The following is a 12,114-nucleotide window of genomic DNA, read 5'->3' as shown; positions in this document are numbered from 1 at the left end:
GGATCATCCTCAAGTCTAGGACAAGCTAAAAAATAAAATCATAATTATACTACAGAAAATTCTAGGACAAGCTAAAAAATAAAATCATAATTATACTACAGAAAATTCTATTTGGATTTGCTTTATAATTTCCTTAAATATTGATATAATTTTGTATCTCTTCAGGTGATTACTGTTAACCCAACATGAAGTATTCAAAGAATACTCAGAAGGTGTGTCATCTGAGCTATTACTGAAAGATGGGGTCAGCAATCTGAACACGAACAAGAGCAACACAGGCCCACAGTACCCAGCCAGCACAGAGATCAGGTCAGGGGGAGTCCAGGGAGGGTACCCAGGGTTCTAGGCCCTGAGTTTCAATTCAGGTTCCGTTACTTTGGGACTGTATGGTCTTGAGCAAGTGGAATGCCTACCGGCCCTCCGTCTTCTCACTTGTGTGTGGAAAACGTTGGTGATAATATGGCATGACTGTTCACAGCCTCCCCAGGTTCACACGGTGCCCTGCTCCCCATCCTCCCCATCCCCAGCTGGTGACGGGAACAAGCGGACCTGGGGGACATGTTGGGTCGCCCTCTGAGAGCGAACTCTCAAGGTATCGAACTCTTTGCTGGAGTCTGCCTCTTCTCCTCAGCCTTTCGGGAGGTTAAGCCGACTCTCTGGACCCCACCACACCCCATCACTACCACGAGGCATCAGTGTATTTTCTGGTTCCTAAACAAAGCAACTCCCTTCCACAGTCTATCTGGGAAACTGAGGGAAAGTGTGGGAAGAGCCAGTACCCACGCAGAGGCAGGATCTGGGTCTGTGACACCCGTGGTTCCTGTGGGCCTTCGTCAGTCCTTCTATCATTCCAAATACGTAACAAAAATGACAGAGGAAGAATCTTACTCCTTAAAGGAGTCTAGGGGTCATCCAACACTTTTAAAGAACTCCCTCACCCCCCCGCTGAACCCCGTACCTGCCCAGAACAAAGCAGTAATGGCTCCTACCCAGTCAGGGACTGTGGGTGACTGCCCTTGTGCACGTGGCAAGGATACAGCTGTCTACCAACTCATGCTCATGATGAAGGCAGAGTTTTAAGCCATATGTGTTTATCAACAAGATCAAGAAGTCTCCCTTTTAACCTTTTTACCCAGCTATCTGTCTGTGTAATCTGGCCGTGAATGACTAAAGCGCGCTGCAAATTTTACCAACATCCACGGGTGAGCCCTACGTGGAGCAGTACAGATGGGGATGCTAAGAATCACTTCATGCACTGACTGGGCCTATGACGGGCTGTGAGAGTGTATGCTTTCCGAGACCTTCCAGGAGTCTGCAGACTCTGCCAAGGTGGGTGTCCAAGCTGGGGGGTGCCCAGCTGTCACGGGAAGAGTCTTGCGGGGCCTGAGGCACAGCAGCTGCAGCACCTTCAAGGGGCCCTGGCTGCACATGGGAAGGGAACACTCACTTGTTGTGCTTCTCCAGCCAGGCAGCGCTGTCGGTGAGGAGACAGGAGTTCTCGGTGACCAGGAGGTCCAGCAGGCTGTCGTGGTCAGCCTCCGCGTATAGCTTGAGCAGGGCCGTGTCGATGTCCTCTTTGTAGCCATTGGCGACCTCTGTGCTGCGGACTTCGTTTAGGTAGCTCATGAGGAAGCGCTTACACTTGGCCATCTTCTCCTGGTCCCCCTGGGTCAGCTGGTGCAGGTCTGCGTACTCGTGGAGAGGAGGGTGGGACCGTGTGAATGAGGAGGAGGTGGGCAACAGGAAGGGGTAGAGAGAGATCAGCTCCCGGACGTCAAGCTGGCCGCTTCTGCAATTACAGTGTCAAACTAAATGAAGCAAAAAGAGAGAAAGAGTACACATAGGCGCACAAAACAACACGGGGGGTGGGCACGTCCACACCCGCTCGCGGAGAACTGGATGTGTAGGCGGCGTGGCAGAGCACGGCGCACTGTGTGCCCCCACGCAATTCCAATGAAGCACAGAGGGGGACATGCAGGAAGACACATGCACTGCCGGTGCTGACATGAGTATCAAGACCCCTGAGAGGGTCCTAACACCAAGGGAGCAGCAGACTCCCTGGAAACTAAGGCCAAGAAAGGAACGCCGTCTGGTCAACGGTGAAGGACCATCCTTCTGAAGCCAATGCTTGTCCTGGCACCAAACTATAAACAGGTTTGCTCACTGGTTCATAAACAAGGGACTTTGCCAGAAGGTGACTTACAGTTTCCTCATCAAAGATCCTATGATGAGAGCCGTGGGAGGATTTGTGAGGCTGTTTCTGTGGTGACTCTCAATGTCCTCTTAGAGCATAAAGTTAGGCCACAACTTGGAGCATAAGGTTAGACCACAACTCCAGTGGTATCCTAACTGTGCAAGGCCATGGAGCCCGTCTGGTGACATCCCACCTCTGCTTTCCTGCTGGCCCTGTCCCCCGCTGTGCCCCCGGCCTGCTTGTGCTGTCCACTGTGATAGCAGCGGCAGCATAAAGGAGCTGCAGACCTCAATGCTGGCCCCGGAGCAGCCCTACCAGGGGTCCCTCTTGCGGAAGTAGACGCAGGGTTCCCAGACATGAATGGGAACCCTAGGTTGGGCTTGGGGTCTTCACTCCCGGCAATGTTCACGACATCCGCTTTCCTTCAAGTTTGGACAGTCTCTCCTCCTCCCCGACTTCCATCCTCTAGTTCTCCTTCCTTCCACTCCTGCCCTCTAGTCACTTTCCATGGTGCTGGGCCTCTTGAGGATAAACCCCAGATCTCTGAGCACAGCATTCTGGGGCCTTCCCAGCTGCTCCCAATGCCCTCACAGCGTCGGTTTCCACCATCCCTCCCACACTCTGACGCTTCAGCTCCACCCATCACCTCTCCGGTTTACACACTTCACGCCTGGCCTCTGCTGCCTTGTTCCTTCTGCCTAAAGCAAAAGCCCTCATGGCAGCATTTGTGCTCCCTGGGGGACACCGAGCCATGTCTGAGGATACTTCCGATCACCACTGGCAGGTGTATTGGCACTGAGTGAATAGAGGCCCAGGGTTACTCCGATGCATGAGAGAGCACCTCTAACAAATTATCTAGCCCAAGGGGTACAGACTGTAAGATTCCCAATTTGGGAAGCTTCTCATCATTTAGGATGCAGCCAAATCCCAATCCGAGCCTGTGCTCTGCATCTGCCCTCAGAATGCCCCACCCCCACTGCAGAGCGGCACCCACACTGCTGCCCGGCGGGCCCACGGCTGCTGTCCATACTTGCACGGGTACGCCAGGAAAGCAGGCGGCAGTCTCACCCCGCACTCTGGCTCTGATTCTTGGGCCAGGTCTGCTTCCCAGGAGGAGTGCTGACCTGACTGCACACGAGGATGGGCTGTATCACATCTCAGGGGACAGACACAGAGCAGAGGGGCCCACAACACGAGTCCCACAGAGGTTCTCTCTTGGGTGCCAACCACAACGTGTTGGCGCTTGTGGCTTCTCCACCAAACTGAGATGGAATACAAGGACAAGTCCCACATCAATAAGGAAAAAAAAATCCCACGTTACTAGAAACGTCTGCTGTGGGCGCAGGAAGGGAGCACTTGCCTTGGGCCTGCCTGCTTTGAGGACCAATTCTCTCGGTCACATTTTGACAATGGAGCAGCCGTCAGTTTATGCTATGAAGGGGTTGAAGCGTGAAAGACAGGGGAGCCTTGTATTAATGACTGACAGAACCTACAGCTATTCTGTTAGAAAAATCTGTGAACTGTTCTAGGAACAGATTATGACCACTCGCCCACTATTCCAGATTAACCCATGAGAAGATGGACCCAAATGAGAAGGTTTTTGACGCTGCAGGGACAGAACAGGCAGGACAGAAGAGAGCGAGGTCCACAGGGACGAAGAACCTACATGAGTCCCCCAGTTACTGCTCCTGCCAAGAACAGATGAGAACACCACACAGAATATGACCTAAGTATAAGTTAGAGGGGGCATGGCTATTCACTTAGTGACTCCTTCTTGACTCAGAACCCTGTTCCCTCAGCCCCCAGTGTGACAGAGCAGGAGGCCAGAGAGGTGGTGAGTCCAAGAGCCTGTGGAACAGGTGGCAGACAGCATGCTCCTGAGCCGTGCTCTGCTCCGGCCGCTCCCCAGATGTGAAGGATCTGTTCAACGCTTTAGACACCCTTTATCCTTGAGATGGCTCTAAAACATGCAGGATCTAGTCTAGTTAGATGGCCTGAAAACTCAGGTCCTAACTTGTCCTTACAAACGTTTCCTTGTGAAGTCTTAGAAGGAGCACAGTTTTTACCAGTCTTCCCAGGGGCACCTGCTCTATTCCTAAACTTCCGATTTTCCGTTAAATCTCTGAAGAGAAGGGGGGCACCTGGGTGGCTCAGTGGGTTAAGCCGTTGCCTTCGGCTCAGGTCATGATCTCAGGGTCCTGGGATCGAGTCCCGCATCGGGCTCTCTGCTCAGCAGGGAGCCTGCTTCCCTCTCTCTCTCTGCCTGCCTCTCAGTCTACTTGTGATTTCTCTCTGTCAAATAAATAAATAAAATCTTTAAGAAAAAAAAATCTCTGAAAAGAAGGAAAAGTGAGCAAGAGCAGCATATTTCTAGGAATCCCCTGCATTACTGAGTTCACTCTAGGACTCCCTTCTTCCCTCTCCACAGGACCGTTATGGGTGCCCCCTCCTCCTCAGCCTCTACCCTCTTCGAGACACAGGGCAGGTAAACTGAGGCTAGGGAATAGCGGGGAGAAATGAGCTGTTTCTTTCAACTGTTGGTGGGTGCTGTTGTCAACAAGCGTCCCCAATTCCCCCTGAAGCACAATCTAACCAAGGCAACAATTCCCCTCACGGTATCACGGTAGAGATGGTCTTGACCACAGAGGGACACATGGGAAGGCTTGCTATCAACACCTCAAATTTACCTGAAGAGCTCTTTAGCTTCCAGGAACTGAAGTTGTGCAAACTGTATAAACCCGGCCTGCTGCAGAATCCTTCTGTACATTACCTGCAAGGAAAGATAGGTTGAATTCATCTCTGATAGACCCCGCAAAACCTCACAAAACCAGCATTGCGTTCTCTGTGGTCAGAACGCAAACCCAATGTTCAGGATTACACAGAAATCAGAAGTTATAAGGTAAAGAAAAAACATGGCATATATGAGATTATTTCCAATACAAATATATTTCTGTGCATGTGTGTGTCAATGAACAAACTCTGCATTCCTGAAATGAAGTTCTTCTCTATTTGACTATTCTTCCCTCTCCAAGGATCTTCCCCCATAAATCTCATCCTCTTCCCCAATGTGTCCTTTTATCTTCTGTCCTCCTCCTCCTTAACTCATAGGGCTAGGGGGACAGCTTCTACTTCTGGTGGCTCAGACAGAGAGCAACAGCCCCAGCGTCTCTAGAGGCCCAGAAGCTGCTCCCCATGCTTCCACTCCTCTGGAACTGACACTTCACTTCTGAGTATCCCTCAGAGCACAAGGCCAATGCCATTTAGTCAGCAGACAGATAAACCCACATGCTTTCCTAGTCCCTCTCCTGGAGGTGCCTGGCCCACGGTCACACTCCCCAGGCAGAATTCCTGCCATCAAGCTGCCAGTGATCTCGGTTTCAACCAGAATTGCCCAGATTTCCTTGACCATGGAACTTTCTTATGACATCCAGCAAGAGCAAAGGGCACTCTAGAGAACTCTCCTGTAATGTCTTAACCCCGCCCCCTCCTGTCGCTGTCCAGCTTGGTCAGTGCCGGAGCTGCAAGCATCCTTTGCTTCAAGGAGCTCTTGGACATGCCTCTTCACTCTGTTCATACTGGTGCCATCCCACAGTCAGGTGGTCACCTCCTCACGATCAAAGACTCCAATCATATTCCAAACCCTGGGAATTCAATTCCTCCATCCTCCAACCACTGTGCTGTCCTGTGAGCCATGAAGTCCTTGGCGGTATGACACGTATATTATTCCTCTTCGTAGCCCCACACCCCAGCATGACACCTGCCACTCAGGAAGGCCTTCTGGATCTGAAGAGCTATCTCCTCGGTATTTGGGAACTCAGATGGAGGGATAGTTAAGATCTTAGCCACAGTTCGTGAAGTTGTAAGTGGCTGAGCTGGGATTTAAAAAGCAGACATTTTGGATTCTAAAGCCCAATTTTTTTCACCCACTGAGTCACCAAGGTATACAGCAGGCAGTTAACACTGCTACTCACTGAAAAAGAGAGGGAAGTGGAGACAGTTGGCACCTAGAGACCATTAGTTCCGTTCCCTTACATCAGCTTTAAAAGGGGCTTTCGCTGTAGTTTTAAAAAGTTCTCAATAGTGTAGCATTTCCTCCCTCTCCCCTCAGACATTCCCTGAGAGAAGTCAGAAAAGGCAGGTTGCTTTTTCATCTCCTTACCACTTGCCTTTACCTTTCTTCCCTGACAGCAACCATGTGTGGCCTAAAAACTGGCCTATTTAATCCCCCCAACAATAAGCAGACAGGAGTGGGTTCTGTTGTACGGGAATGACCGCTGCATTTCTGGAAGCAGATGCGATGAAGACCATCCACCTAGCAGAAAGGATAAGAAGGAGCCGTCATCTGCAGTAGAAGAATTCTTGATCTCCGGCCTGCTGAAGAGCAATCAGCCGAATCATGATTTACTCCGCGTGGTTGCAGGACTCAAATGCCCTCTACTCTTTCCCTTCCTAAAGGGAAATAAAAACCACTTCTGCAAACACGCCCCATCTCCAAGAATATGGAGTTATTTCTGTATTTGAGTCCGCGAATGCTAGAAGCAGACTTAGAAGAAGCATGCAAAGAGATCCCGTCATCCTGAATAGAAGCACCTAGACGTGGAACCACAAAGGCTACACAACACACCACTGACTCAGACCCGAAAGCACCTGATCAGAAACTTCAGCAAGCACAGCTGATTCCTGGTGCTCTGAAAGTGACTGTCTCCTTGCCAGACCATCCCCTCTGACTGACAGCTTCTCTGGCCCTCCACACAGGTGAGGCAGGGTTACAGACCTGGAGTCAGGGCGGCCAGCAGAAGGACAAGAAAGATGGCCATGTGAGGAGAGAGAACAAGAAAGTCTGTTTATCTCCCCAGTGGCAGAGCTAGCACAATGGAGTCTTCAGCTGTCCTTTCAACTTTCTGATTTGTCCCTTGGCATAAGGCAGCTATCAGAAGTCCCAGGCCAAGGGCGTAAATTAGCCCAACAGAACTCTTATAAGTACCACTTGGTATCTGCTCTGCACAGAGACACAGGGCCCCCACCAGCCAGGTGGAAGAGGTCACGTGTACTCTGGGAGCAAGGTCAAAGTGAAGTCAAATTCTGTTTCTACTATTCTGTTTCTGAATTGAGATTTCTGTCATGCTTTGGGTAACCAGAAATTTTGTGAAGCAGAAGATTCTATTCTATTCTATTTACAGAGAGGCTTCTTTTTAAAGGGCAGAAAGCCCACTTCTAGGGTCAGGCCTGGATCCCCCTCCCCCATCAAGGGCACTGCTTTTGGCTTTGCCAGTGGGCCCATCTCCAGGAGGGCAGGGCGAACGGGCACACCCGCTTCCTTCCAAGGATGACTGCAGGTCTAGTGCAGAGAAACCACCAGGTGTGGTCATTACACGCCGGATACAAACCATTACAGATCCAGAGTACAGCCTACTCTTGACATGAGACTACGCATAAGATTCAGGTTATAAGGCCCTGTAAGATCAAGAAGACTTGGGCTATCTGGTACATACATATCATTCCCGTAAAATGAGTACAACCCAACTCTAAACAAAAATTGGTAAGAATGTTGGACTTTTAACTGTATTCAGACCTTCTCTTGTAATACATACTGCAGCAGTGGGTTTTAGGCTTTTAAAAAACTTATTTCAAAACTCTGCTCACTTAGTTACTGACTAAATAGAAAGACCTTTCCAAAAATACACAGGGTGAAACAGTTGTCCCACCCAAGTGGCCATGACATTCTCTCCTTGTTCAAAAGGCAATCCATCCTCATTAAGATTGGACACAAATATATATGTGTATGCACATGAGTGTGTATTTATTGTAAATACTGGTAAATACAAAAGATACATAAAGATTATTTACATGTCACACATACACACACACCTACATATGTAATACAAATCCATAATGTATAAAATAATGTATTTTACATATACCCATTCTTGGGAACTCACAGAAAGATAGTAATAAAAATACATGCTATATGGCCTCTTAGGGATCACAATAGATATTAGTGTATTAAAAGCTCTGAGAAATCCTCTAGTTAAGAAACCTAGTTAACGCAACTGTGTAAAACAGAACCTTTCTGTTCTGCACCCACCCCCATCCCAGAGCCAGGGTCCGGTGACATGCAGACTAGAAACCCTGCTCCGGAATCAGTCGTGTGACAGATATACATGCAAAGCAGGAAAAGTGGTCAGTTCCACAGACAGGGACAGTGAGGGCCAGCAGGTGCAGGGGCCGGAGAAGAGGCCGGAGGAACTCAACATGCATAAGGAACCCTACCCAAAGCACAGGTCCTGATTCTTGCAAAGGATACACTAAGAAGAAAAATGACATTCTAAGTACAAAAGCCCCTTGCTCTTCGATTTTTTTTTCTTCACACACGTGCATGTAGTCTTTTTCTCCTGTATTTTTTAAGATTTATAATGGAAGTAATGCATTCATAAAGCTCAAATTTCCAAACATTCAAAGGGGTTTAATGAAGAGTCTCCCTCCCACAGCAGTCGCAGCCAGTGGCGCTCCAGAGGTAATCGATGCTATGAATTTCTGTGCAGCTGCAGAAATACGTGATGTATTTTAAGTTAACTCTGTCCCCCATTATAGTAGCACTCTCTACATTTTTAATTCATTGTCTTTCAGAGAACCGTCCGCCTCAACACATAAAGTCCTTGGTTCTTATTCCTGGCTGCGTGGTATCCTGACAGCCTGCTAGACTACAGCGCATTTATTTTTTTTTAATTTTTCATTTTTTATAAACATATATTTTTATCCCCATGGGTACAGGTCTGTGAATCACCAGGTTTACACACTTCATAGCACTCACCATAGCACATACCCTCCCCAATGCCCATAACCCACCCCCCTCTCCCGACCCTCCTCCCCCCAGCAACCCTCAGTTTGTTTTGTGAGATTAGGAGTCACTTATGGTTTGTCTCCCTCCCAATCCCATCTTCTTTCATTTATTCTTCTCCTACCTCCTTAACCCCCCCATGTTGCATCTCCACTTCCTCATATCAGGGAGATCATATGATAGTTGTCTTTCTCTGATTGACTTATTTCACTAAGCACGATACCCTCTAGTTCCAACCACATTGTCACAAATGGCAAGATTTCATTTCTTTTGATGGCTGCATAGTATTCCATTGTGTATATATACCACTTCTTCTTGATCCATTCATCTGTTGATGGACATCTAGGTTCTTTCCATAGTTTGGCTATTGTAGACATTGCTGCTATAAACATTCGGGTGCATGTGCCCCTTCGGATCACTATGTTTGTATCTTTAGGATAAATACCCAGTAGTGCAATTGCTGGGTCATAGGGTAGTTCTATTTTCAACTTTTTGAGGAACCTCCATGCTGTTCTTCAGAGTGGTTGCACCAGCTTGCATTCCCACCAACAGTGTAGGAGGGTTGCCCTTTCTCTGCATCCTCACCAGCATCTGTCATTTCCTGACTTGTTAATTTTAGCCATTCTGACTGGTGTGAGGTGATATCTCATTGTGGTTTTGATTTGTATTTCCCTGATGCCGAGTGATGTGGAGCACTTTTTCATATGTCTGTTGGCCATCTGGTTGTCCTCTTTGCAGAAATGTCTGTTCATGTCCTCTGCCCATTTCTTGATGGGATTATTTGTTCTTTGGGTGTCGAGTTTGCTAAGTTCTTTCTAGATTTTAGACACTAGCCCTTTATCTGATATATCGTTTGCAAATATTTTCTCCCATTCTGTCAGTTGTCTTTTGGTTTTGTTAACTGCTTCTTTTGCTGTGCAAAAGCTTTTGATCTTGATGAAATCCCAATAGTTCAATTTTGCCCTTGCTTCCCTTGCCTTTGGCGATGTTCCTAGGAAGATGTTGCTGTGGCTGAGGTCGAAGAGGTTGCTGCCTCTGTTCTCCTCAAGGATTTTGATGGATTCCTTTCTCACATTGAGGTCCTTCATGCATTTTGAGTCTATTTTTGTGTGTGGTGTAAGGAAATGGTCCAATTTCATTCTTCTGCATGGGGCTGTCCAATTTTCCCAACACCATTTATTGAAGAGGCTGTCTTTTTTCCATTGGACATTCTTTCCTGCTTTGTCGAAGATTAGTTGACCGTAGAGTTGAGGGTCTATTTCTGGGCTCTCTATTCTGTTCCATTGATCTATGTGTCTGTTTTTGTGCCAGTACCATGCTGTCTTGATGATGACAGTTTTGTAATAGAGCTTGAAGTCTGGAATTGTGATGCCACCAACTTTGGCTTTCTTTTTCAATATTCCTTTGGCTATTCAAGGTCTTTTCTGGTTCCATATAAATTTTAGGATTATTTGTTCCACCTCTTTGAAAAAAATGGATGGTATTTTGATAGGAATTGCATTAAATATGTAGATTGCTTTAGGTAGCATAGACATTTTCAAAATATTTCTTCTTCCAATCCAGGAGCATGGAACATTCTTCCATTTCTTTGTGTCTTCCTCAATTTCTTTCATGAGTACTTTATAGTTTTCTGAGTAAAGATTCTTAGCCTCTTTGGTTAGGTTTATTCCTAGGTTCTGGGTGCAATTGTAAATGGGATTGACTCCTTAATTTCTCTTTCTTCTGTCTTGTTGTTGGTGTAGAGAAATGCAATTGATTTCTGTGCATTGATTTTATATCCTGTACTTTACTGAATTCCTGTACAAGTTCTAGCAGTTTTGGCGTGGAGTCTTTTGGGTTTTCCACATATAGTATCATATCATCTGCAAAGAGTGATAGTTTGACTTCTTCTTTGCTGATTTGGGTGCATTTAATTTCCTTTTGTTGTCTGACTGCTGAGGCTAGGACTTCTAGTACTATGTTGAATAGCAGTGGTGATAATGGACATCCCTGCTGTGTTCCTGACCTTAGCAGAAAAGCTTTCAGTTTTTCTCCATTGAGAATGATATTTGCGGTGGGTTTTTCATAGATGGCTTTGATAATATTGAGATATGTGCCCTCTATCCCTACACTTTGAAGAGTTTTGATCAGGAAGGGATGCTTTACTTTGTCAAATGCTTTTTCAGCACCTATTGAGAGTATCATATGGTTCTTGTTCTTTCTTTTATTTATTGATAGATTTGCAGATGTTGAACTAACCTTGCAGTCCTGGAATAAATCCCACTTGGTTGTGGTAAATAATCCTTTTAATGTACTGTTGAATCCTATTGGCTAGTATTTTGGTGAAAATTTTCGCATCTGTGTTCATCAAGGATATTGGTTTGTAGTTCTCTTTTGTGATGGGACCCTTGTCTGGTTTGGGGATCAAGGTGACGCTGGCTTCATAAAAAGAGTTTGGAAGTTTTCCTTCCATTTCTATTTTTTGGAACAGTTACAGGAGAATAGGAATTAGTTCTTCTTTAAATGTTTGGTAGAATTCCCCCGGGAAGCCGTCTGGCCCTGGGCTTTTGTTTGGAGATTTTTGATGACTGTTTCAATCTCCTTACTGGTTAAGGGTCTGTTCAGGTTTTCTATTTCTTCCTGGTTCAGTTTTGGTAGTTTATATGTCTCTAGGAATGCATCCATTTCTTCCAGATTGTCAAATTTGTTGGCGTAGAGTTGCTCATAATATGTTCTTATAATTGTATTTCTTTGGTGTTAGATGTGATCTCTCCTCTTTCATTCATGATTTTATTTATTTGGATCCTTTCTCTTTTCTTTTTGATAAGTCTGGCCAGGGGTTTATCAATCTTATTCATTCTTTCAAAGAACCAGCTCCTAGTTGCATTGATTTGCTCTATTGTTTATTTGGTTTCTATTTCATTGATTTCTGCTCTGATCTTTTTGATTTCTCTTCTCCTACTGGGTTTAGGCTTGCTTTCTTGTTCTTTCTCCAGGTCCTTTAGGTGCAGGGTTAGGTTGTGTACTTGAGACCTTTCTTGTTTCTTGAGAAAGGCTTGTACCACTATATATTGTCCTCTCAGGACTGCCTTTGCTGTGTCCC

At 46.5% G+C, this 12,114-nt stretch overlaps 1 protein-coding gene across 2 annotated transcripts in view; it reads right to left on the bottom strand.

Moving 5' to 3' along the window:
- TGFBRAP1 (transforming growth factor beta receptor associated protein 1) overlaps positions 1-12,114 on the bottom strand; it is a 73,617-nt gene that overhangs the window by 12,878 nt on the left and 48,625 nt on the right. For both annotated transcript variants that reach the window (XM_045077617.1, XM_004764374.3), the window contains exons 5-6: positions 4,882-4,964; positions 1,448-1,789 (exon numbers count right to left, since the gene is read on the bottom strand). In XM_045077617.1, the coding sequence (XP_044933552.1) occupies positions 1,448-1,789; positions 4,882-4,964 (425 nt within the window). The remainder of the gene's footprint in view (positions 1-1,447; positions 1,790-4,881; positions 4,965-12,114) is intronic.

This window comes from Mustela putorius, unplaced genomic scaffold (assembly GCF_011764305.1).
Source record: "Mustela putorius furo isolate JIRA1106 unplaced genomic scaffold, ASM1176430v1.1 tig00000224_pilon_pilon_pilon, whole genome shotgun sequence".
NCBI lineage: Eukaryota > Metazoa > Chordata > Mammalia > Carnivora > Mustelidae > Mustela > Mustela putorius.
The sequence above is the reverse complement of the archived record's forward strand: the minus strand, read 5'-3'. Positions and strand labels throughout refer to the sequence as shown.